This window comes from Labrus mixtus, chromosome 18 (genome assembly GCF_963584025.1).
Source record: "Labrus mixtus chromosome 18, fLabMix1.1, whole genome shotgun sequence".
Taxonomy (NCBI): Eukaryota; Metazoa; Chordata; class Actinopteri; order Labriformes; family Labridae; genus Labrus; species Labrus mixtus.
This window is the reverse complement of record NC_083629.1, coordinates 19,679,290-19,705,245: the sequence shown is the minus strand read 5'-3', so window position 1 is coordinate 19,705,245 and position 25,956 is coordinate 19,679,290. Positions and strand designations below refer to the sequence as shown.

General features: G+C 42.5%; 1 protein-coding gene across 2 annotated transcripts in view; it reads left to right on the top strand.

Moving 5' to 3' along the window:
- Positions 1 to 385: 385 nt before the first annotated feature.
- Positions 386 to 25,956, top strand: part of spred1 (sprouty related EVH1 domain containing 1) — a 33,140-nt gene continuing 7,569 nt past the window's right edge. For both annotated transcript variants that reach the window (XR_009676510.1, XM_061063718.1), the window contains exons 1-4: positions 386 to 1,251; positions 13,633 to 13,903; positions 18,269 to 18,437; positions 22,181 to 22,227. Coding sequence is in view for 1 of the 2 variants with exons in the window: in XM_061063718.1 (XP_060919701.1) it covers positions 1,220 to 1,251; positions 13,633 to 13,903; positions 18,269 to 18,437; positions 22,181 to 22,227 (519 nt within the window). In the remaining variant the exon portion in view is untranslated. The remainder of the gene's footprint in view (positions 1,252 to 13,632; positions 13,904 to 18,268; positions 18,438 to 22,180; positions 22,228 to 25,956) is intronic.

Here is a 25,956-nt window from a genome sequence, read left to right as displayed (position 1 = left end):
AAATTCTACGCGCAGGAGCACTCGTATCTGTACACGTTTAAAGTAGTTTCCCACAATCTTACATTGAAGGTTTAAGATAGTGGTTCGTGGGCGGTGGATCACAGTGAAGCTGCTTAATGAAAGAAAACAACAGAAATTGTTAATGGCCGAGCCTGTGAGTGTCAGCACAAGTCCTTCCTCCAGATTATTTTCTACTTTGCGTGCTATCACACAGACGCTTCCCTCTTGTATCAATGCGTGATTGAAGGGAAACTTCTTTTGGGAAGTGCGGGGACTACTTTAGGTCAACTTTGGAAGGAAACACTCCGAATAGACTGCCCACGGCTACAACAGAGTGTAATTTAGTAGACCACACGCTGCTGATAAATAACAGACACGTAACGATGTGTTGGTTGAGGATTTTAGATCGCAAGGGTATTGTGTTTTTACTACGTCGCGGAAGGATCTAATTTTCTCAAGCGAGGGTCGACACATCCGCCCAGTTTTCCGATGTTTCATTCCCCCCGAGTTGAAAATGGAGTTCGATTAAAGCAGATGTCCACCAACTTCTGAGGGGGAATTTCATCGCTGTGTGCTTTTACTTTTACACGCCTGTGCTCGTATTGAAAACATTTGGACCCCCTTTTTTTTTCTCGGTTTTTTTTCGGATGCCTTTACTGCAGATTACTCGGACACGTTGACGGAGCAAACGGCTCCACAGCGCTTTTTTTTTTTTTTTTTTTTTTTTTTTTTTCCAAGTGTTGTTCAGGACCTGAAGTTGGCGAATGGATGCTCGACAGCCAGACATAAATAATCTGCCAGACGTTACAGTTCACAACGTTTTCTACGTTTTTTGAGGATCTATTTTTTTTTTTTTTTGCAAAAGAGGTTCGCGTTTTGATGAGGAGGATGATGCTGATGGCCCATTTGTTGTGGTCGGAATTTACGTCCAGGGAGGATAAAATGAATCAACGGTTGTCATTCCTCCTCGCGATTTAACGTTTTAGTTCCAGGCAGCAAAAGCTAACGTGAAGCTAGCTTCACTTGGCCACCACAGGGACGCTTAGTTAAGTTAGGCATGCCCCCGTTGTAACAGTGTTTACATGCTTATCCGAAATAGTGGCGGGGGGGTAATTCCTATATGTGAAGGGGGAAAAATGGTGATATTTGTGGTATTTTATCCCGCCGTCACTGCGTCGTCGATGCTATTGCTAGGATTTGGATCCCCGTGAGGAAAAAAATGAGTGAAGATTCAACAAATCCAAACAACGAGTAAGTACACACAAAACAACCAGTTTTCTACATTAATCACACATGTAACATTAAGCTGTGTGAAATGCACATGTTAAGATATTACACCCATGCTTTTTAAGTTATGAACTTCCAATTCACAATGACATATAACCAAGTAGTATTTCATCATGTGACTTTTCTAATATTAACAGACACAAGACGAATTATCCTTTTTTTTGTTTGCTTTGCATGTCATATATGGATTATATTATTAGTTTATGATGAAAATAGTCTGACTAGTAATGGCATAACGTAAGGCCCTTAGTAAAAAAAAAACATGATTTCTGATTCAAATAGCTAACATAAAGGCCACAATATACTTATAATGTGCAATATAGGAACGTTTTATTTCTAGTGTCCAACATTTAATTGCTTTTACAACACAAGCATGGTGAGGAAATGCATTATTGCTTTAAAGACTGACAGTTATGAGTCGTCATTGTCATGCACACAGTATTAATTCTGTGTAAAATATGAAATACAAAGCCTGTCTGTTAAGTGCAATCGCTATCAGAATGCCTTGATTTGACGAATCTGTATCCGTATGTTACTGTTGTCCGCCATTATTTCCGATCATAATCAAGCGTTATAATGGAGAACATCGTTTTGTGTTTTATAAGTAAAGCCTTTCTTTCATGAAAAACTGGCCGAGTCGATTGCGGCAATGTCAACGTTGAGGAGCTGTAGATGCCATTTTTTTTTTTCTCAATCGCACTCATTTACATACCACAATCTCCATTCATAAAAAAACGCTTTAAAAAAGGCGTCACACGCACGCCCAAAACCCCCGCAACCCCACGGTCTATATTTGTAATGTGAACGTGAGGTGTTTTTGTACGCGTCGCGCCCATTTCCAGTCGCATTTTGCTATTGTTTTAATGGGCTGATCCCTTGTGTGCGCTTGTTGACAGTCAGTGAGAAATATCTGCTTCGGGAGGTGCTGCGGTCACATGATCCCCTCCATTCATAAAGTACCTGCCTGCCCATTCACAGCACTGTACACTGTTTCGCATTGCACCGACGATCACACAATGATCACATTTCCTGCCTTTTTTTTTACTGCACAATGCATCGCACTTAAACGCAACGTCTTGTCTATAAATAGTCGCTTATTTAACAAAAGCGCCGCGTATGTTCGATATAAGCGACGTTTTTCTCCCCCACTATCTCTTTGATAATGTGTTTGTCACAGAGGAAGTCATATGCCCCTTTCATTCATTTACAGTGTCATGGTTTAATACTCGAAACACACCCATGGTTTTCCCCCATTCCATCTATCTAGCCTCTAAGAGGTTGTTTGATATAATGCATAGAGGCCTTGTCCTTGAACTACACTTCTGTTTTTTTTTACGTAACACATGTCATGCAGTGCCTTTTCTTCATATAAAGCCTCAACAAAATGTATTTGAAACCACTCATCCACAATGCATCACATATTATTTTAAGGAAATCTATAAACTGTTTTTTTTTGTGTGCAATCATTCACAATGTACCATAACTAAAATGCAACATAACTTAGTGTTTTTTTGTTCTAGTTGTATAAGCGGCTATTTCAATGAAGTTTAAACCTCTAGTGTCAGAAAATGCAGTGAAGCATACCTGAATTTTTGTGGGACTTCTTGCACTGACCTAAGGGACATCTCGAGGCCCTCAGGCACCACTTTGGGAACTGCTGCCATAGAGGCTGTATAGATCATCAGAGCTGTAGCTGTGCAGGCTACAGTATATATATATATATATATATATATTTTTTTTTTTTTTTCTCGCAGCATGATGGCAGCAGCTAAGATGGCGAAGTGATCTTAACATTGTTGCTATGATTCCACCATCTTTCTGACTCTTGTGTGATTCATAGTAATTGGGTGGACAGAATACAGGTGCTATTCATTTTCGCTTAAGAAATGGTCTTTCCAATGACAGGTATCAACAATAAGATACTTTTTGATTTGATCAATTTTTACAGAGACCAAAAACGTTATTCCATACAGTACTTTGTGTTGTCACAGCTTTGCACGTGTGGTACAAAGGTATACATAACGTAGCATGGGAAGAAACATATATAGAACAAGAGGAAACACATAGACAATGGAATCATTCACATTTTTCTTAACATTTGATAATGTGCTCTATTCCATTGATAAAATAAATGCTGATCTTTCATGAGTCTCTTGCAAAACAGTATAAGAAACCTGCCTTGTCTTTATTATCTTCACTAGATTGAAACCAATACCAGTCTTCGTGTGAGACTTTTTTTCAAGAAGTAATGAAGTGTCTGTTCTTCTGTAACTTGCAGTGTAATCACTATCTAAAATCTATCCCCAAAATGTGTGAAAGGAGCGTCCTGAAGTGGTTTAGTCTGATTGATGGGTGGTAAGCCAAGCTGTTGTACACACACAGCACACCCTTTGCTGAGAACATGCTACTTGGCCTTGGTGCAACTATGTTCACAAGGCTGAAAGGAAAAGAAGGCAAATACTACAGCCTTGTCATATTTTGGTTTGCGTCTTCTCTTGGTGTGGTGTGATGTAAGGCTTATGGGAATTTTAGACAAAGATAATGGTCATGATTGTTGAAGTAGCTTGTATTGAATGTTGCTACAATATTTATCACAATTAGGCTGTAGTCTTTTTCAGTCCATTGTACAGGTACTTCCTTATTTGTGTATAGTATATCTCTAACATTAGAAGATTAAGTGGTGGAGAATGTTGAGTTGAAGTTGTATTGGCCTACAGAAAAAAAAAATCCCTCACCCCCATGTTCATTGAAGTTCAGTTGCCCCTGTGTTCCCTTCAACTTCGAGGGTGCATCCTTATTGTTTTACAGTCCTTCAGTTCTGTGCTTATTGTCTTTTGCCAGTCAGGTGACTCCTCTCTCTGTGTCCCCTTCCTATCTGCGTGATTGATTTGACAGCTCAGCGTTTTATCTGCCTATGTGGGTGTCATGATCTTATCACCTGAGGGCTGGTTTGCACTCTTAGTCCGGTTGCAGAGCTTTTCCAAACACATTCCTCCCAAACAACCCCCATCATGTTCTGAAACGACAAAAGGAGACAGCTTCTTCAGCTGTTGGGCAGAGTGCTTTACGGCCTTGGTAATTGGCTATATCCTGTGGCCCTTATGTTAAGCTAAATCATTTCCTGGACCTTTCTTTTTTTTTTTTATAGACGGTATTATTTGGGGTTATTGCCAGTTTTGTTGGGCAGGACCTCCATGAACACTCAGCTTTGCTAGCTGAACTAGTCTAAGCCATAACATCTCACCTTTTGGCTGGACTGCTCAGCTGAACGCACGTTTAGTTTTGCTTCTGTATTCTTATAGGGAAGTGTTGCTTGTGACTACAGCGGTTCACAGACTAATGAAATGTGCTTTTTTTAAAAAAGATATCTTTAAGAGACAACTGTTACAGCGTCTCAGTAATAGTTGCTTGGAATTGTCACCCAATATATTAGATTTAAAAGTAATTAAAATTGAAGCTCCCTTACATTAAATCCCTCCACGTTTCACTTTATTAACTTAAGGTGTATAGTTGTGTAATCCTTAAAGTTGCATACAGAAATGAGAAGTTATCTTATTTTTGTGTGATGTATGACAATGATTCTCTGTGCTACCAGAGGCCATAGGGACTGTCTGTAACCACCACAAGCCAACACACTGAGCAGGCCTTGTGTATAGTGGTGCACTGTTCCATTCCCATGGTCAGATTTATGCCTGGATTTTGGGTATTTTAAACCCGAGCCACTTCCCTCTTTATAATTTTCATTTCCTCTTCAAGTATTTTAGGAGCGGGCATCAACTGGCATAAATGTCAGCAGTGTTTTCACGGAGAATTTCAAATAAATGATTGATCATTTGTAAAAACGAATGTGGACATACAAAGCCTGTTTACACGTACAAACGTTTGTGTCTTCATCACACCATCCAGATAGCGGGGCATGTCTTCATTTCTTTGTCAAGAAGAGCCTCTGATGTTCAAGGACCATATCTCAGTGCTTCTAAGAAGTGCTTTTAACACTAAGTGTCTGAGTTGTGGATATTGTTTGCAGTTGTGCAGCATGCGGGAGCATAAAGGCCGGGCCTTGTTGTCGGCTCTTTGCTGCAGCTGGGCCGAGATGGTTCTTTCCTGCGAGGCCACAGACATAAAAGGACACAGATGTAAATCCTAAACCTTGTGTCTTTGATTGAGTTTCCAAACACTTTGAAAACAGGAAGGGGTTTCTGTGTGTGCGTCTGTGCACATACACACACTCTGTGGGAACATTTGGCATGTGTATGTGTTCTTAGTAGAGATAGGCGTAGTTCCTAGATGAGTGAATTAAAGCAAAAAATAGCCTTATGTAATCAAATAAATGGATTAATGAGACAAGTTTTGAAATGAGATTAAATGGTAGTGCTGTGAGAGTAGCTATATTTAGGATTTTGAACAGACTTTTTTGGTTTTTAGTGCTTCTTGATTCTAACATACGTTCCAGACTGGCAGATACTTTATTTAACGTGAGTCTTATAGATCTTTAAGGTTTACAGGTTGGTTTCTGATGATAATGATGATAATGTTCTTTCCAACGACTTGTCACAGCATTTTCACTTCACAGCCATTGGCTGTCATGTTGGTTTGGTGGTTGTCTTTCTCAAGTTGCTTCTGCGATGCATTGATGGTTTCTCCCACAGCTAGAGGGGTTGTGTTCTTCCCTCAGTCCCCCGTCAGTTTCAGAGTGACTGACGTTCAGTCCCTGGGGACTACTTTTCACATCAAAGAAGACCAGAGACGCCGCAGCAGGCGAAATTTGTGGTCCGACCCCCCCCCCCCCCCCCCCCCCCCCTTTTTTTTTTTTTTTTGGTAATGGCAAGCGCAAGGTTTTAATTTTCCAAATACTTGTGGTTCAAATTAAGATCATCTCAATATGTGGCTGTGATTGATGTTTGGGAATAATTTTTTGGCATTTGATACACATGTGGGACTCCTTTGATTTATAGAGCCACAGCGCGGCGGCACCTAAAACATTGTTGTTGGGGTTGCAGGCCCATTCCAGTAATAGAGGGGTTGGTTAGAAAATCGATGTTTGAAACGCTGTCAGGCTGAGCAGTTTTGACATTCATTTGCTGGTTTGGGTCTATCTTTGATTTGGGCTACACTCACTGCTGTCTGTGACGGATGCTACCCGAAGTGGCTATGATCGGTGAATTTGTCGTCATATTAGATGGCGTTTCTGTGAAAGGATGGTGGTTAATTTGAAGTGTGGTACAGCAACAGAAGGGTTGTTCTCTTTTTTTTTTTTTTTTTTTCCTGAGTCAGTTGGTAGCTAAGCTGAATGTTCTTGTGAGGGAGATGACTCACCAGCAGCCTGAGGTGTTGAGAGGAGATAGGGCAAATTTCTCTTTCACTTCTCTTTCTATAGCCAACGTATTAGTTTTCACTGAAGCTAAATAAGCAGGCTTGTGATGCCGGCCGCCTGTTTGTGTCCCTGTCGCCATTGTCCCATTATTAGTTCCGTTTTATTAATGGCTAACAGACGGTCCCTTTTATAAGTGTCTTGTTCGGGTCTTATGTCATAATTTGCTCGGCATCCATGTTGGGTCATGTTGCTGTTTGTTGTGGGTATGTCTGTGCCCTTGAGTTTGCCACTGGTTATTTAAGGGATTTGAACCGTGGCTAATTGGCCAGCTAGTTTGCACCATTCAGATTAGATGCACTGCAGGAATCGACGGTCGAGTCCCAGATTGCATGTAATTCATTTCTTCAATGAGGCGTGATCACATTGAAGGAAACTGCAGCACTTTACCCCCTTACGGCTTTAGCTCCAACCTTGCCTTCTCTAAGCGTTTGTTTTGGAGGGAAATCTTCTGAATTCTACTTTATATCAATTCTCAGCTGCATTCCAATATTTATGTGATGTCGACAAGGCTGGACTTTTGTTGATCCTTAAGCATGTCGATCTGCATTAAATATAATCAAGAGTGCATTCAAGGTAACGCTAAAGCCGATAAGGAATGTAAGATTAGTGTAATTTTCTTTGATAAAAGCTGTTGAAGACAGTCTCACATTTTAGTAAGCATAGAGATGAGTCACACGCAGACTAGCTTTTCAAGACGTCTCCCATTCCCCCCCCCCCCCCCTCTACGTTCCTCGTTATTGCTTTCCTTTCCGCAGATAATCTATGGAATCGGATTGGGATAAGTAGCTTGTGTTTATTCCCCCAATGATATTTTAATGATTTTTCTCCCCCCCCCCCCCCCCAAAAGTCCTACGAACCAAAGTGGTCCAGTGGAGCTTGACCGAGCTTGACAGCCTTCCTCCGGTTTTGATACAGGGGAGAGATGGGGAGGAAAAGGGGTAGATGGAAAAAAAAAAAAGGGGGGGGGGCAGGCGGGGGGGAGCTTTTCTCCCCTTTTCTGATGCTAATGAAAGGAGGAATGGTTTTCCAGCTTTTAGCTTGCAGAGTGTGTCTCCTCTGCAGCATGCTCCGCTGCCTGGACATTGTGGGAGGACAAAACTCCAGGCCCTGGATCCAATAACGTGAAATTTCAGCAGAGAAGCGGCCATTGTGTGGAGAGAGGCAGCCGGGGAGGGGTTGGGTAGAAGGGGGAGAAGGAACGGAGGAAAGGGAGGGTGACTTGGCGAGCACCCAGGGCTCAGGCCACATCCTTTCTCTCTCGTCTCTCCTCTCCTCCTGCACTCCTCTTCTTCCTTCTCCTCCTTCCCTCATTCCCCCCCTTCTGTGTTGCTTTCAATACCCCCCTCATCCCCTTACTCTCCATCTGGGGTGGGAAGCCCAAGGCTGAGACAGGAGCAAAGCATGATGGCACGCTGGAGCCCAGCGAGCCATGGGCCGGAGCAGCAGACAAACAGCCACTTTGTCAACTTAGGAAATGGTTGTCCCAGGATCCCCCTTCTCCACCGTACACTGCAGCAGCCTGCCTCGAGGCCCAGGCCTGCCTGCTCTGCACGTGCTCCCCCATCACGCCTTCTCCTCTCCTCTCTTCTCTTCTCTTTCTTCTTTTATTACAGTTCATTTCAAGTAGAAGCTAAACTCTATCTTTCATTTAAATCAGATTGGTGAAATGAAGTTTAAAGAGCTTGTTTAGATGCTACTATTTTGTGAATGAAAAAGGCCTTCGTAAAATACAAGCAGGATCTGGTGACTGTCACCTTGCCTCCCCCCCCGAACCCCCACACACACACACACACACACACACACACACACACACTCACACTGAATCCTCCATTACACTCTCACCCCCTCCCCCTGTGTGTCTCTCCTGCTTTCGGTCGGAAATGAAGTCAGTCATCCAGCAGAATAACTTGGAATAATTTGGAATGGGGGGGCTCCTTTTCTCTCTATCCTTCTCCCTCCCCCTTCCCCTCCCTCCCTCCCCCTTGCCCACAGTCCCAGGCCAGCTGATCTGCTTCCGCTCTCAATTGTGTGTCCAGCCGACTGTGCGCTCCCAGAAAGGGGCGTGGAGGGAGGCCTTTGTCTCCGCTTTCCCACTCTGAACCCTGTGTGTGTGTGTTCGTGTTGAAGCAGGTTGCAGTCAAATACCCCATTGGATCTCACAATCTTTATTTTAAAAAAAAAAATAAGAATGGGGAAATATGTATATGCGTGATTGGAAGAGGGATGGAATAAGCCTTTATTCTCCTGTTATAAAGACATTTTTTAAAAATTAAACTAGGTTGTTTGTTTGTTGTAGATTTTGGTTGACTTGTTGTTTTCCAAGTTTAAGAATATATTTGCATTATTAACTACTTAACTACGACAGTAACTATCTTTATTGAATTAGTTGTTTCGAACTTGATTCACACATACACAACCCACTTCACTTCCTCTCTGGGCCCGCCCCCCCCCCCCTCCCTGTGAGTGTCATGGTTGCTGGCATGTGTGTGATGGTAGGTCTGAAGGGTCAGGTCCTGGTCATTGTGCCCTGGTCATGGCTGAGCGACACCACCGCCTGCCTTCTGTTCACCCCAGGGACCCCCGCCTGATTGACAGCCCCTCCTGCACCCATCACCCGCATCCTTTTATTAGGGGCCATCAAGGGTTGTAACAGCAGCAGTATTTCCTTCTTTTACTGCCTGTTATTCTGCTCAAAAATGCACTTTCCTGCCATGGCAGAGGTTCTCATGATAGGTTAAGCACCATGTCCGCGGCGCTGTAAATAAGGGCAACCAGAAAGGATGCAAGAGGGAAGTTAGCTGTGGTTGTGTTTTTCTGCAAGTCTCTCATGACCAGTCTGTTTTAGTTTGGGGCAAGCATGTGAGAAAGAGTGCTGAGAACTGTGATATGAGGTCACTTGGTTAGATTCTGAATGTTGGTAGCTTGATAAACTCTCTATCTGTAATGCTCCAGCCCTGCCATCCATTATTATTTGAGCATATTTTTGATTGGCAGAGCAGTTGCTTATTTTTGGATCATTTTGCAAATTTGGTGGCAGAATAATCAAAGCAAATGTTTAAAAACGTCCCTGGATTGCATGGCTATAATAACAAGCAACAGACTTTCAGTGTTGTCCAATTTTGTTTGCACCATGACTTAAAAAGCTTGCTGGAAATATAGACACATTGGCAAACCGTAAACCCTGAACAGGCAGTGTTACACGCAGCTATAGCAAATTTAACATTTCTGAAGCTTTTTATAGCTATTCAGTCCGAACCAATGATTGTTTGCAAGTATTGATTTAGAAGCAGAACAGGATGTATAGATACGTGTTTTAATTGAATAATTTAACAGGCAGGTCTTTGTTTTACACTCTCTAAACTGTTAATTACATTTAGAGATGTTATTGATAAAAGATCTCCCTTCACCTCATCCTATGCTATTTAAGTTTCCATTTAACAGCTGTCAGGGTGTGTCTAGATCCTCCATATTTTTATGTTTCCATGAAAAATAAAGAATAGAAATACTTATCAGATAGGGCTTTAACACTTGCAGAAAACTCCTGAAAAACTTTGGATATTTGCCGGAGGAGCTGTATGTGTGAACAGCCACATTTTTCATTAGGACTTCACCCGGAGTTTCTCCTGCCAGCCCTCTTAGTATTTTATCCGAGTGAGCTAATGTGAGAACGCAGCAGGATATTACCCGGAGAATTCACCTCGAGCCAATGGAAGGGAGAGTGACGCCTATATCCTGTGACTGCTGCACGGTGCATAGACTGTATCCATGCGACCACTATGATCTCCGTGCACACAATTAAACGGCTGCATTAGAGCAGCCAATTGTGCTGAATAAAAGAATGTTAAAACCGTGACTAACTACTAGCTAGTTTGCAGTCAACATTTCTAAATCAACTCAAATATCACAAAGAACAAATTTCAAACCACTCTTTGTTTAATTGTTGGTTCAGATTCTTGCATAAAGCTGACCATCAACTAGAGACTTTTAATTAAAAGAAGAAGAACGCACAGATCGAGTTTATGTACTTTTCATGTACAAGAGAGCCAGCCAAGCTTTGGTTGTTTCCCAAACACACCTCTTTTCCCAATCCTCTCCTATCACTTTTTTTTCTATCATTAGGTAACTGCATACAGGTTTATGCTCATGAAAAGTGTAAAGATGTTGGACATGCACTTTTAATTATGGAAATTTACAAGAAATGTATTTTTTTGACAGATTTTCTTTGACTAAACCTTTCTTTAAAATGTATTTTTACAATCAACCTTAGTAACATGTTGTCAACACATCATTGACCTATCATCACTTTTACTTAAATAAGGCCAGAACTATGCATGTTCAGCATTAAAGCATTTGGCTTTGTGTCTAATACTCACTCTTTTAGCCCTATTTTTGGTCTCCTCCAACAGCTGACCGAAATCCCTTACAATATTTTAGGTTGTCAACGTTGTTTACCTGATAGTCATTACCAGTTGGTGTAATGTTTGTTTGGTGTTGAGCAGGTATTCTACAACAGGTTTTCAGAGACTCATGCCACAGCTGCGAGAGTAAACAAAAACAGTTAAGCTGTAAGAAAACTGTAAGATGCATATCTGGGGGATAGTTATTTGTTAGTTCATAGCCTTCAGTGACCTCTTTCATATTGTCTTCTGGGAGATAATTATTACTTAAAGAGTCTGGTTTTCCGAAAAGCAGTGTTTTGTCAGTTGGTTTATTAAGATTTGTTTATTCTGCTCATCTGTGGTTTCTTGGAACTGGTAAACTATTTGCAGGTTCCAGGATATCAAAGCATTCACATGATAAAAAAAAAACTAGCTCCAGATTTCATGCTCTCTGGCTGTTAGATTAATTACTAACCAATAACCTGGACACTGACGTTTGCACAGGGTGTGGAAGACAGGAGGCCAAAGGTTAGTTTTATAGGGTAGGACAAGACAAAGAGAGGAGTGGCAGTGAGTGGGAGGAAAGAGCAGGAACCCCTGGTTCACTTTTTCATTTATTTAATGTGACTGTGAAAATGTATTTAAAGTAGGCGAAATATTTCTCCCTTAATCCCAATTTCATTAAAGGAATTATTTTGAGGTGTTTCAGAACATGTGATGTCATCTTGGTTTCCAGAGAGCAAAGTGTCACAGGCAACATCCGGCAGCCAAACTCTTTAACTCCTTTGCCCATTTCTGTCAGCTCTCGGATCTTCTCCAGTATTTAATGTTTTACCCAGAGACTGTGCAAAATGCTGCCCTCAGCACACCCTGACCTTTGTCATTTCCGGTGGCCTGCTGCAGTCTGTGTTATCTAATGAGGTGAATATCTGACTTCAAGTGAAGTCAGTTAATAGAGTTGAAGTTATGAAGTTCGGTCAAAAAATAAGTTGACGGAAATCATGGTGTGATACAGAGTACTAATCACTGGGAAAATGTGGCCATTCGTTCAGTTCATGGGACTCCAGTAGGACCTTTTTTGCTTTAATTCTTTGGGACTTTTAAATGTAGAATATTAGAATGAATATTGAAAAAAAATAAGATGTTCCATCCACTTCTTTTCATTCTGATTCAGATACATATGTGCCGATACCGATATTTTTTTTTATTATAATAAGTATTGGAATTGTTGTTGGTGTAAGGTTACACAAAGATGTAGTGAACTTCACATTGCATTTCATATTCCATGAGAAAAAAAAAGAAAAATCTGTAAAAATTGAAGTAATTCCAAAAAAATTTATTTGAACGTTGTGCTGGCTTCACATATAAACGGGTAGCAGCAACAATTAACAGGTTGTCAAATTCAATATTTTAAACTGAAGTGCAAGAATTGTACTTGAGCTGTTCCATCTTGTCTGAATGATTTGATGTAGACGATTCGTGGGCACTTGGAGTTCAGTCTGAACGTCTTCAAAGCGACACCCAATACTGATATTAGATCAGATCACTCCAATCTCTAGAAAAAATAACATTTTCAATTTTATTAGCTGATTGACATTTCAATGATGACACTTGTTTGTTTCTGTTCGTCTTTATACATTTCTGTTCACATGTACACGTCAGCTGTAAATGAATCACTGAAACCTAAAGCCTTATTCAATAATGCCCTTCACGTTCCCTATCTGCTTTGTAAAAAAACACTGTCTGTTTGTACGTTTCCCTTAAATTGAATTTATATTTGAATTTATTGCATCACATTCCACACTATTCAAAGTCCCAGTCGACATGGAAAGACAGGAGTGAGACAGGAGTTGTTGAATCATTGGAAAGGAGCTGATCTTAGTAGAAGCCTCTGAAAAGTTTGGTCCACTTTGAAACCAGCCGCTTTATAGGGAAAAGGTTGAAATCCGTCTGTGTCCAGAGGCTGAACTTGGCCACATGGTCAGTCACCCTCAGTCCGTGGTTAAACATACACTGACAGCATCAGACTTCAGAAATCGTAGCCACTAGTCTGTTGTATCATGTGCTAAATATACATTTGAACTACAGTTTAACCCTTGACTTTGCTCCCTCATATTGATGTAGATTTTAGACTTAGCTTGTTGCTAATAGTTTGTTGGACCAGCCAGATGTCCTTCGTGGTTTCATCTGTTTTATGTTATCCAAGCATCAGCTTCTATTGTTATATGGTGTTGTGGATTGTGTTTGAATGCTCACACTGTTGAGCAAATGTGATTCTAGAGACACTTAGATCCTCTACTGGCTTTATCACATCTGTCCACCTGTATATTGTTCCTTACTACAAATTCACTGACCATTGTTTTTGTAGGCTACGCTCCATGTACTGTACTACAGCTCAGCTGTATGTGGGCTGATATTTCATGTAGGCTGTTCGCTTTTGATGTTTTGTAATCCAAGTTAAAAGACCCTTAAGGAAAATATCAAGGTAGACATTTTTAGATGTTGATCACTACTGATTATGTCTACTAAAAGCACACTTCTTATTTTCCTTCCACCCTCCTCACCTTGCTCTCCTCTCTCCCTCCTCCACAGTGACAGTTATGCGCGCGTGAGAGCAGTGGTCATGACTCGGGATGACTCCAGCGGTGGGTGGCTTCCCCTGGGGGGCGGAGGCCTTAGCTGTGTCACCGTCTATAAGGTCAGCCGGGGAGAGGACAGCGGCAGCACCCACAGCGGAGGCAGCGGAGGAAGCAGCACTAACCTCAGCCCCTGTAGCTCGAGTCCTAGTCCGAGCCCTAGTCCCAGTCCAAGTCCCACCTCTGTGGAGTTCCACATCAAGGGCGAGAGGCTCAAAGACAAACTGGTAAGGGAAACGTTCAGCTCCTATTTGCTTTTTAAAAAAAAATACTGTTTCAGGTTACGCTACGCTGCGTCGATTCTTTCATGCATAAACAAGAGATGCTGCATCCTCTCCTATGAGGTCACCCTGACCCCCACCTCTTTCCAAGACTCCCCCTCTCTCTGTCTCATCCACTGACACACTCACTCACACAGGAAGTGGTTGTTTGGCTTTCCTCCATGGTGCAGGTATCTGAAAATAGGAGCGAACTGCGTGATGTTGTGATGCATGATGATATCATTAAAGAGAAGGACGGATTACTCAGGAGCAAAGAATGTGGGATGAGGGATGTGGGAAATGCACTAAAAGCTTAGAAAGGACCTAAACGATGGAATAGGGGCTGGAAGTTAGCACTGACTCGGTTTTTCCATGTGTACGCAAGTATTAGTCCACCTTTTTTTTTTTTTTTTTTTTTTTTTTTAAGCATTTCCGCTTTTGTGACCTAAAAATGGCATGTTTCAGGAAAAAAAGCAAGGAAAATCATCTTCTGGTAATTATATAACTAAGACTAATAACCCCATCTGTAGAGCATAGACTGTATGAACATGGACGTAATCTCAGTGATGCCATCTATTGGTTTCTGAAGAGGCGTTTAGAAGTTGAACAATGGTGTTTGCCATTTTCGATATGCTTACTCCACCTGATCAACTCATCAGTGTAGAAACAGTTGGAGAAATTGTTGATTTTGGACAATTGCAGGGTTCCTCTTTAAACACTCCACAGTTAGTTGAATTTGATATTTTGCAGCTAGGTCTGTAGCTACACAGCATGATAGTGGATCAATAATGGGTTGAATATAGGGTCAATTGATTTTTATTTTGACAGTTTCCATGCAAGTCCTCTGCTGCGCTGCACGTTGCTTATTTAAGGCATGCTTACAGGCTTAACATTGGTGTAAACTGCAGGATTTTGAATTCAGCATGTAGTCCAGCTTGTGGCGCTCAAGCACTTTTCAGTGCAATCATCCACATATCACTTACACTTTTTTGCTAGTTACTAACAGATAGTGTTTTTTGATTTAGAGTTTTTACACATTTTGATTGCATCATGTACAGCATGAACATACACGCACAAAACTGTACACAGTCGATCTGTTTCTGTAGTCCTAATCCTCGCGGCTTTTGCTGTCGTTGCTGTCAAGATTATGACCTTCATGTCACAGACTCATTCTGTGTTGGAGATGTAAAAAAAGATCCAGTAGATGCACAGGGATAATCCTGGTCTGGTGATAATGAGAGTGTAAATCTGTGTTTGTCAGAGAGACAACTGTTTGTTAGATATCAGGAGAGCAAGGGGGCCACCATGATCCCAACATTAGAGGCTTGTTCCAGCAGGGCGTCTAAATCTCCTCTTTAAAAAAAAAAACCCCAACTTCTTTGACTGATCACATTTTATGTGTGTTTAGTGTTTACGGCGTGTTTGTGTTTTCTGCGTTGCTATCCAAGCATGTGTGTGGCACAGGAAAAGGGTGTGACGGGAATGCTGTTTTTCAGACAGAGTAAAGACATGGCTCAGAGACCCCGGCATCTCTTCTGGGATGTGGTAAAACACCCCTATCACCGCCAGAGTCTACCCCTCAGCCACCACAACAAACACCCTGCCATATGTAGGTCTGTCGGGATGCCACCCAATGCCATGGTGTTGGCGTCGACCACAGTGCTACCAACAGTCTGAGGGCATTGGAAGGAGGAGAGGATGAATCCATGAATGCAACAAAAACAGACAAAACCACATAAGAACATGTTAGCAAGAGGCGGAAGAAAACACAGGGCAATATCTACTTGTTACCACAGTGTTGTCTAAAACGGTAACGACGGTGTTTTGATTTCAGGGGTAAATGAAGAACCATAATTATGTTGTATGAGTGAAAAAGAGGACTAGCTTCTGAATGTTTGAAGGATTGCTTGCTATGATTTGTTATGTCTAAAACGCAGAAAGGGAAGGTGTCTAAGGGAGAGGATGTCAATGTTTTAATTCAGACAGAAATTGGCAAACACATAGACGACCTTCTATCTCTTGATCCCTGATAGGAACCAGAGCAAGACAGAGAAATATAAGTAAGAGATTGACTTAGTTGAAATCACTAAGATACAGTTGCGGTTGGTAGAAATGAGATGTTTTGGGCGCGTAGGATAAGATGAATCGGGAAAAGAGATGAGATGCATGTAGTCAAAGAGCAGGAAACAGAGGTGGAGCCAGAGAGACGGAAGAGGTGGAGAGGATCTGTCTATAAGCGCAGTGATGCGGCACAGAGTGTGCTGGTGATGACTCAGCTGGCTCTCCATATAGCTACCAATCACTCTCCTCCTCGCCCGCCCCCCTCCCTCTCCTCTCCTCTCTCTTTTTTTTCTCCTTCAATCTGATTCACTTACTCTCTAAAAAACTACAGATCTAATTGGTTGATGATGTCTAAATCACACAGGCTCTCTGATTATGACACTATCTGGTATAGCTCTCTACGGTTCCTGTCATTTTTAATCTGAGACTCCCTCTGACACTCCATTTGATTGATTGATTGTTTTGAATTATGTTTGCTCGCGAGATATGGTTTATTTACTGTAAGTCTGGTGTAAGGGCAAGAATTGGTATCCGTTGCACTCAATGCCTCCTACTAAGCCTTGAAAACTCAGTGCTTCAGTTATTGCATAACATCTTCATGTCTCTATTTTCTCTGTTTCTCTATTTCTCTATTTTTGTCTGATTTTTAAGTGCTTAAACATCAATACTTTAATCCAAGACAGATATGATTATAAAAAATCCTTTGGCATTGAAATATGTCCAAAAAGTTCTAAAAATGTCATTTCTGATGGCATTTGTTATGTAGCTCAATTTCCAATTTCTATGCATGTAAACTCAGGTTATTTCCCCGTTTCAGCTCTCACGCTCTCTCCTCACTTCTCTCCATAGCGTCTCACCTCTACCCTGTCTATCTCCCCCCCCCCCCCCCCCTTCCATGTCTCAGTTACATTTTTCTATCTCTTTTTCTGTCTGCGTGGCTCCTCCTCCTGTCTTTTCTCTGAGCACAGTGTGGAATGTGGTGTTAAATGTCGTCCTTTCCATGCAACCGTGATACTTCCTTCTCTGTCGGCCCCGCTGTGCGCTCACCTTACCTGCTCCGGCTCCATTCAGTCTCGCCTCCACAATCAGCAGAACACCCACTCCCCATCTCCCCTCCCTTTTCCCCTTGCCGCCCTATCCTTCTCACATCCAGTCCTCTCCCCTCCCTCTCTACCCCCCATCCCTCTGGCTCTAGGTAAACTCAAAGGCTAAACATTTAACTTCGGGGGGGGGGGCGGTGGGAAAAGTGATATAAGGACAGATCCTGGTAGACATATCTTCATACAGAAAATTTAGTACACTTGTTACTCTTGCCAACAAGGGTGAAAGCAGCTTTCTCTCGGATGCTTTAGAGGAAATGTATACCTGTGTGCAACCCTCTCTGACACACATATCACATATCATCCAGCTCATATACAGCTGCCACGTATCAGCCCCTCAAAGCGAGCGTGACTCTTGACTCTTGTCCAGATCGACGGGGAAGGGTGCCATCTGCTTTTTTTCACACCCAGTATTGGTTTGCGATCGTAAAGATGCACAGTGTTGTAGCACTTGGGTCATTGAGCTTTTCATCACACCAGCTCCAGCGCTCCGGAGTTCTTTCTCCGCGCACGCTCACACATTCACACCCCATTAAGCCACCTCTCGTGCACGTCGGTTAAAAAACCTCAAAGACTGTAATGGCCGTCTCTCATTTCATTTAATCTGCCTAGAGGAAAGCCGGGAGGCGGCCCAGTAGCCCTGATTAATAATAGGCTTTGGAAACACTGCCTCTCTCTCTGACACACACTTGGGCTGCTTGGCTCCAAAACATACACAACCCCCTACTCTCTCCCCCCCCCCCCCCCCTCTTCTGCCACCACCACCACTCCTGTCCAACTTTATCATCATCTGTTATGAAAACCCCGCTATTTGGAATGTGTTTTACAAATTATCCAAACGGGTAATTCAAATTGCTGGGCTCAGGAGGTTTTTTTTCTAAATAGTTTTCTATTTTTGAAACCCTGGGTTTGTATGTAGTCCTAGATGCAGGTCTCTACTCGTAATCTTTCCATGTTTAAGTTGTTTAATGCTTGAATTGTGACACAAAAAAACAGATAAGAATGAGAAGTGCATTTGAGGATTTACATGTGCGGCCCTCAGTGAGTTTCATCATCCACTCTTAAAACGCCTCCAATTATCTGCCTGCATATTGACTTCTTTTACTTGACCAGAGGAACTGCTATTTTGTTGAGTATGATGTCTCACTCTTAAACTCTTGTGTGTTGCCAGGTGGTGCTGGAGTGTGTCCTGCAGAAAAACCTCATATACAACAAGGTCAACCCCATCTTCCACCACTGGCGGATCAACGACAAGAAGTTTGGACTGACGTTTCAGAGCCCGGCTGACGCCCGAGCATTTGACCGGGGAATTCGTCGAGCCATCGAGGACATCAACCAGAGTATGTGTGCATCAGAATTAGTTCCCGGTGGCTGTTTGTGGATGGTTTTGGAATTCCCTCAAAGTGGTTGTGCATTACTATGCGTGTCATCAGCCATCCAGTACATAAATACGGGTGAATGAACAAGGCATGCATTCTGTAAGCACGTGTCTACCGCCTGTGTTGCTGCCTTTTTGTTATTGACATGTAATGGCTGACCTAGCATGTGTTCTAGGACAGATGCATAGCGTTGATTAGCGTCAATGACTTCCCCCTACTGCTACCTGCTCACTCACCCAAGCATGACCCCTCCTGTGTTATCTTATCAGCACCCAGCTGCCCAGATAAACTCTTCACTTCCTGAGGGGGACTATCAGGGTAATGCTATGCCCAGACAGTGGGTGATACAGGACAGGGAAAGGGAGGGTTGTAAAAATGACGGGGGTGGGAGTTGGGACACGAGGAAGGGTTGGAAACCTGAGCTTAAACTCAACCAGGTTGGGCTTTTGTGTTGCTCATACTAAATCCGTTTGAAGACTGGCTAGTCTAGTCCAACAACTGTTTGGTTTGGTCTGTCCCGTTTTTTGGATGGTTGGAGTTCAGTCTGACAGTTTAGTTAGCGGCTTTGGGTCCTGATAAGCATTATTTTTCAGTACAGTGCCAGAGGTTGCAAAGTCATCCAATTAGCAGGAGAATCGCCAGCTCAGCAATCTGCCACCCAGCACTGTGTTACACAAGAGGATGGCTGGCTGGCTCGGGAGCTATAATCTCTTTTTACGCTCTGGACCTGGGAACCCAGGGGAGCACAAAGGAGGCACCGCAGAACATATTGTAAAAGCTTTATCACTGCTGGGCATCAGTCACTCCTTCCCCACAAGCGTTTATCTGAGATTTGAACTTCCTGGACACAAGTCCACACATAGTCGAGGCAAAAGGTAATCACAGCTGGCTTTGCAAATAGCTCAGCCTGAACATTTCAATTGAAGATGGAGAGCAAAGAATAATGGACCACAGTAAACACAACAATGTAATAAGTGGAGGATGACGGTGTTATATCACAGGTAAGCGCTACTTTGGTGGTGCAAAGTTAGTTGGCTAATTTAAAGGGGGAAAAAAATAAAGGGACGCACAGTCCATGTGTGTCTGCACATCGGAGAACAACACAGAGAACGTGACGACTACTTTACTGACTTTGTGGCTTATTTTGAGTCATTTTAGTCAGAAACAGGCGAACAGCCTTAACACTCCGGGTTTTTCTCCATAAAAGAAGGCTGTCCACGTCCTGTTCCCGCGCTTGTGCTTGTGCATGAGCTGTACCGTGCCAAAACACACCTCTTCTAAGTATGAAGCGTGCTTAGGTACGGATTGCCTAGTGTGAATGCGCCCTAATAGAGAGAAAGAGAGACAGCGCTGCAGCAGTTTTGGAAGTGCCTCTTCCTGATTTGAAGTGGATTTTGCGAATGCTTTGCTTAATACATTTAAATAAGCAGTGAAATATGTTTTATTTGTGATGATAGTTCACAAAGTTTTGTTAGTTAGCTAGCACCTCAGAATGGTGCAGAAATATATTTTTAAGCTCTCTGTGACTTTTGTTACCCAGACTAGTTATCTGGTGAATGAAGTCACTCGCAAAGCTCTTTGTTTGAGTCTCAGCTAGACTTTTATCAGGTCACAGGTGATGTTTCTCATTCTGTCTGTCTCTCTACACCCGCTCTGTGTAAATTAAGCACCCAACCTAAGATTGCATATTATCCAACAGCATCTCGGGCTCAAAAAGGTATAAAAAAAACTTTTACATGTTGGCTTTAAGTAGCTGCATCGATTCAATAATAAAAAAAACATGACGTCACACACTAGACTATGTAATCTTTACTTATTCACAACTATCTAGCAGCCCCCAGAAATTGTATCAATACTCCTACAGGGGTCAGGACCCCAAGTTTGAGAATCACTTCTCTAATACATCAAAGTGAGTATTTTGGGATGTTGGAGCTCATTTGGCTCTGTGCATCTTTCACTATTCCCTGACCTTCTGTGGAAGAAATGATTATAAGAGAAAATATAATCAGAATAGAAATAAACATGTGTGATAGCTGGTCACCATCACTAAACACATTCCCTTTCCTCATCTAGAGGAGGGACAGTGTCAGTGTGCCAGTAATTGCTTCAACTCTTTCCTGTGAGTGTCGGCTGCAGCAAGTGATTGGATAGTTACATCTCCCTAGTGCTTGTACCTCTCTCTTTTTTCCTTCCTGTTGTCCTCTCCTGCCTCCTTCTCTCTCTTGGTATCTTGTGTATTCTGCCGGTGTTGTTGTGTAATGCCTCTCTTCAGCTCAGGCTGGCAGGTTCTTCTGTATTCCTGTTGCATCGTTCTGCTGCTGGACTGCTGCGTGAGTGAGTGAGTGTGTGTGTGTGTGTGTGCGCGTGTGAAGGTTGGAGGATGGGGGGGAGAGAGAGAGAGAGAGAACGCACGTGTGTGTATCAGTCTTGCAGTCCTCTGTTGCTATGGCAACGCCAGGCACATGGCTCAGGCAGCTTTGCAGCCCAACACTGCCAAAGTCGTGCTGCAGGAAGCATCTTCCTCTCTGTAGTGGAGAAATGCAAACACACACACACACACACACACACACACATACACACACCTTTCTCCATGTGGCATGAACACACAGACAGGCTAACCTAACGGGCTGAATGAGTTTGACACAATGTAGTGTCTGGTTGAGATGGCACTAGGGCCGCACGCCTATAATCACAACTTCATCATTATTTTGACAAGAGAAACACATTCCAATAGTCTGAATTTTAATGAATTAGAAAATGTCATGTGGACAAGCACAGCGTTTCTTTTCAGCTATGCATTTTGAACTTTATGGACGGAGAGGGCTAGGTATAACAGCTGTGCTTTCACACCATTCTGATGCAGGCAGATGAAGCTCAAGCTACCTGTTAGCTACCCTCACATGAAATGCTGCCAATTAATTGGTGAAAGAATAGTTATTGGATCTATTTTGGATTCAGGAGGGACATTATGCAAACACAGATGTTGTGTAAACACTAAGAACAACAGTCAGACACAGGACCTATGACTTGTAGCTAATGTGTACTCTTTAACTTTTGTTTATTTATCACACTTTATAACTTTGTTGCAATATTCAACAATATTACCGCACATCGCATATTTTTCTAATATCATGCAGGCCAACACAGCACCGTCATGCATTGCTGTGTCCTCTCCCTGAACTCTGACAAACTGAATGTTGTCTTAGGGTAATCACGTATGCCTTGTATGAAGCACTGAGTTTTCAAACATACCTGTTAATGCCCTGGTACATCAACAGTATCTCCTTAATCCCCATTTTCATGGAAGTGATTCTCTCGGCTACTGCCCTCCCTGTTATTTCTCAGAACATCAAAAGGTCTTGGTCGTCTTGGAGTTGGAAATTTCAATTTTTCAGTATTGAATTTGAGCTCTTTCACTTGCTCGCGGGAACACAGTTGACAATATGACCAATGAAATGTAGTTTGTTTTTTTTAAGCTTGGATACTTTTTGATGCTACTGATTGTTAAAAACTCTGAGATTGTAATGTTTTTTAAAACAAGTGGTATCAAAAACTTATCGTAGTATTAAACATTTGATTACCTTAGTTCCAATAAAGTTTTTCCCCGTGTGCTGAATTTTCCACAAACCAATCTTTTCACTCAAACAAATAATCAGGTCAGACCTCTAATCTTTCCCCTCTCTGTTCTTCCTTCTGTCTTCCAGGTTGTCGGTCATTTGGAGAAGGCGATACACCCGAGGACGGACTACCGGTGAGTGAGAAACAAGTGTTGAGGTTCCGGCTGGGAGTTCAAGTCTGCGTGTTGTCAGCTTTCAAACAAGCACGTGTTTATTCTTCAGACAGAAGAAGAGTCTCTTTTCCTTAGTTTGACTATTGTTAGTTAGTTTTAACGGATTATAAGAGAAATAATTAGTTTTTCACAAATCATCTTTGTGTTGCCGAGTGGGAAATTGATCGTTGTGATTCCAAAGTGCAACTAGTGGATTTTTAAAGGAGAGATTCATCACCAGGCTCTCCCGCCCTATTAAATAGGAGGCAGGTCATAACTAGAACCTGAGCCATATGTCTGATGTGTCCCACCCAGGCGCTGACACCTGCCTTTGTTTTCCAACAGTTGTTCTTGGAGATTTACAGGTGTTTAAACCAGTGCCAGCCAGACCCTGAGGTGAAGCTGGGTGTTGGCCAGCGAATATGCTCGAGCAGGCTTAGCTGTCTCTATCGATCTAACCTGGTAGCTGTCACTCTTCTTACAATCAGTGCCCGATGTTGTAACTATGGCCTCGGGAGTTGCTTGTTTCATAAAGGCAGCTTGGTGAGAATGTTTTTATGATTTTGACGTTCTCCAAACTGAGCGTGTCTCGTTACGAGCTGAGCCTCTTTCAGTTTGACAGTTTAAAACTGTTCTATCTTACAGATAATCTATATTTACCCTGCAGCTATTGACTATTACTGTGTGTGGTTAGGAGGGCCTGGCTCTCGTTAGCAGGGACAGCAGCAGGTATATAGTTCAAGTCTACACACCCATGTTTATTTGTGCAAGATATCAGGCCTGTTACAGAAACACTCACCTGTTCTACTTCTGATTGTGAAGTAGGTGAAAAGACACCTGCAGGGAGGACGGGCACTTCTTGTAAAAGCACATTTTGTATTGAGTTAGAAGGAGAGAAAAAAAAAAGGGACCTCTGCACCTTGCAGTGAACTATAGTGCATACAACAATCCTGCAAGAGGTGCTGCTATTGTGAAAGATTAGATGAATTACTGTTGACACTGTCAGAGAGGTGTTTATTCACCTTTAGTCATGTTTTACTCTGTGGTTCGGAGGAGTGGGACAAAATATCGAATCGACAATATATTGTATGACTCCTCGTGTAATGCGGTTGTTGAATCACTAAGCTCTGAAAAACTTCCACTGCCTATTTAACTCATTGCATCCCTACTTCACATGCTTGTGACATGACATAACGTGAATGGTAGTTAATTGGCCAAAGAAAAAGTTGACACTTGTATGAATGGCGCAGATGACGGGCGAAATGATGTTGGACAGTAGAAGAATGCAACAAGGTGCAGTGAGTACATGTATGCCTCCTGCACTTAACCTTTTCTGGGGAATCTAGTATTCTCCAGGTGATCGGATATCATGATGTTACATTGTATGGTTGTCTTGCAGATCAGTTAGTGCAGTATCGTATTGTGATATCATCGTTATAGTCGGTCATGTCATGTATCGTGAGTCACTTGTGCGATTCTCACCCCTACAAGTTTTTGGTGTTCACACACAGCCGCAACTTTAGATCATACAAGTTTAACCAAATCGCCAAAGGTTCCTCATCACTCTGCCTCGTCTCGCATCTTAAATCCTGCGTGTTGATGGAGTGGAAGGAGAGCGAAGGAGGGAGAGCCGTCTTCCTCTTCCTGTAGTGAAGTTCCTCTTTAAGGAAGCAGTCTGAACATACAGGAAATCCAATAGCACCACTGTTGCTAGGCAGCGGGGGGGGGTTGCAACTGGAGGGGGGGTAGAAGGGGGTGTTCACAAGGTTCAGTGAGTGAGCCACCGAGGGTGTCACCATGGTGATTTGGCATCTGAATGTTGCGGTCGGAGACCTGGGCTACATAGAAAGAGAAGTGAAGCTGCAGCCAGAGAACTAGCAAATACCACCGCACAACAAGGTGCGATATTAGCTGTCTGCCTTTACACTCCATCATCAAGTCTCCACCGCAGCTCCCTTTTAGAAGAACCTTGACCTCGCTGGGATTCTTGTGTCTCATCATTATGTGAGGTCACCATCCAAGCTTAGAAGGATTCAGATATCTACAGAATCTGACTACAACCTTGCATTGCTAACAAACATAGGTGTGTGTTTGATCTGGCAGGCCCTTGTGTACGTGTGTGTGTGCGCGTGTGTGCGTGTGTGCGCGTGTGCGTGTGTGTTAATGTGGATGTGTTCAAGATGGACTTCTCCACCCACATCCGGCCCACTGAGGCTCGGCACCCTCTTTCATGCCCTTCACAAGCTTACCACATTCCACCTCTCACTCAGAAACACACACACAAACACACACACACAGCACACACATTAAACGCACATGCCACTTATTCCACCCAAGAAAAGTGGCTGCACAGACTCCCCTCTCAGCTGTGATGACCCCATTGTACATCCGGAAGGACTGTGGTGGTTCGGCACAATTCATGTCAAAGTGAAGTGTTTTTTAATTTCCCCTCCCAATTCCAGAAGGAAAACACCCGCATTTAAGTTATCATAGCAGGAAGTTTTCTCTTATCAGTTCAGTAAACCGAGGTTTTGTTGGCCAGTTGACTTTTACAGCCTCATAGACCAGTAAACACTCGGACTGGTTTGGTGTGTCTCAGTAGCGCTCCATATACTGTAGGCCTCAGACAAAGAAAGATGAAGTTCATAACACTGCGTTTGGATTTCTGATGAAGTGTGTTTAATAGCTTTGCTGTACACAAAGTTAGTTCACACTCTTATATCTCCATTAGTGTGAAAACTACATCGTGCTACTGGGTTAGCATAACTTAGCATAACGTCTGGAAACGAGGTGAAACTGTCCAAAGGTAACAAATTCTACAAATCTGTACTTGAACAGCGTACTTTTTAACAAGTTATATTACTTTAATACTATGATCTTAGTGTAAATTGACACATTTGAATCAGGTTTAATATTTTGTTTGCCAGGAGAAGCAGCAAACGTGTTGCTTATAACACATTGTTTTTTATGTCCTTTTAACTGAATCAAGATGAGATGAAATTGTCAGGTTCAGAGGTGCTGTTAGGTTGGTTAAGTTACTTTAGGTCAGAGCCAAGCTAGCTGTTTTGTCTTGTTTTCAGTCTTTTTGCCAAGCTTTGCTAATCAGCAGCAGGTTGTAGCAATGCATTCAGTGTAAACAAAAAAGAGTACTTTCTATTTTTTTTAAAGAAAATCTCAAACAAAGTTAGTAGACATATGATCAAACTATTCATTCTTCCTGAAAAACAATATTTTTTGGAACTCTTTTGAGACATAGGGAGCCAAGCCATCTATTTCCCCTTCTTTCCAGACTTTATGCTAAGCTAAGCTAACCAATTGCGAGCTTTAGCTTCATACTTAGCCTTCAGACATGAGAGTGGCGGCAGCAAAGCCAATAAATGTATTTCCAAAACCTTAGCTCATTGGTAACAGGGACACATGAGGACTAGCCTCAAACTTGGCTATCTTTCTTTCCTTTTCATGTTAATGAGACAAAGATGATGAAGAACACGACTCAGGATTTGCCTCATTTAAGTGGAGCCTGATTCCTAAATTGTGAGAAGCACATGTAGACAGATGTAAACCATCAAACGCCTGCATATCATTCCCTTCTCCTATGTGGGATGCAGAGATCCAGCGCGGCCTGTCATGTTTTCAGTATTAGGTCGACCCCAGTTCTCCCTGTCCTGAGCCCCCTGGCCTTTGAGGGCGGGAGTGCATGGATCCCTGATG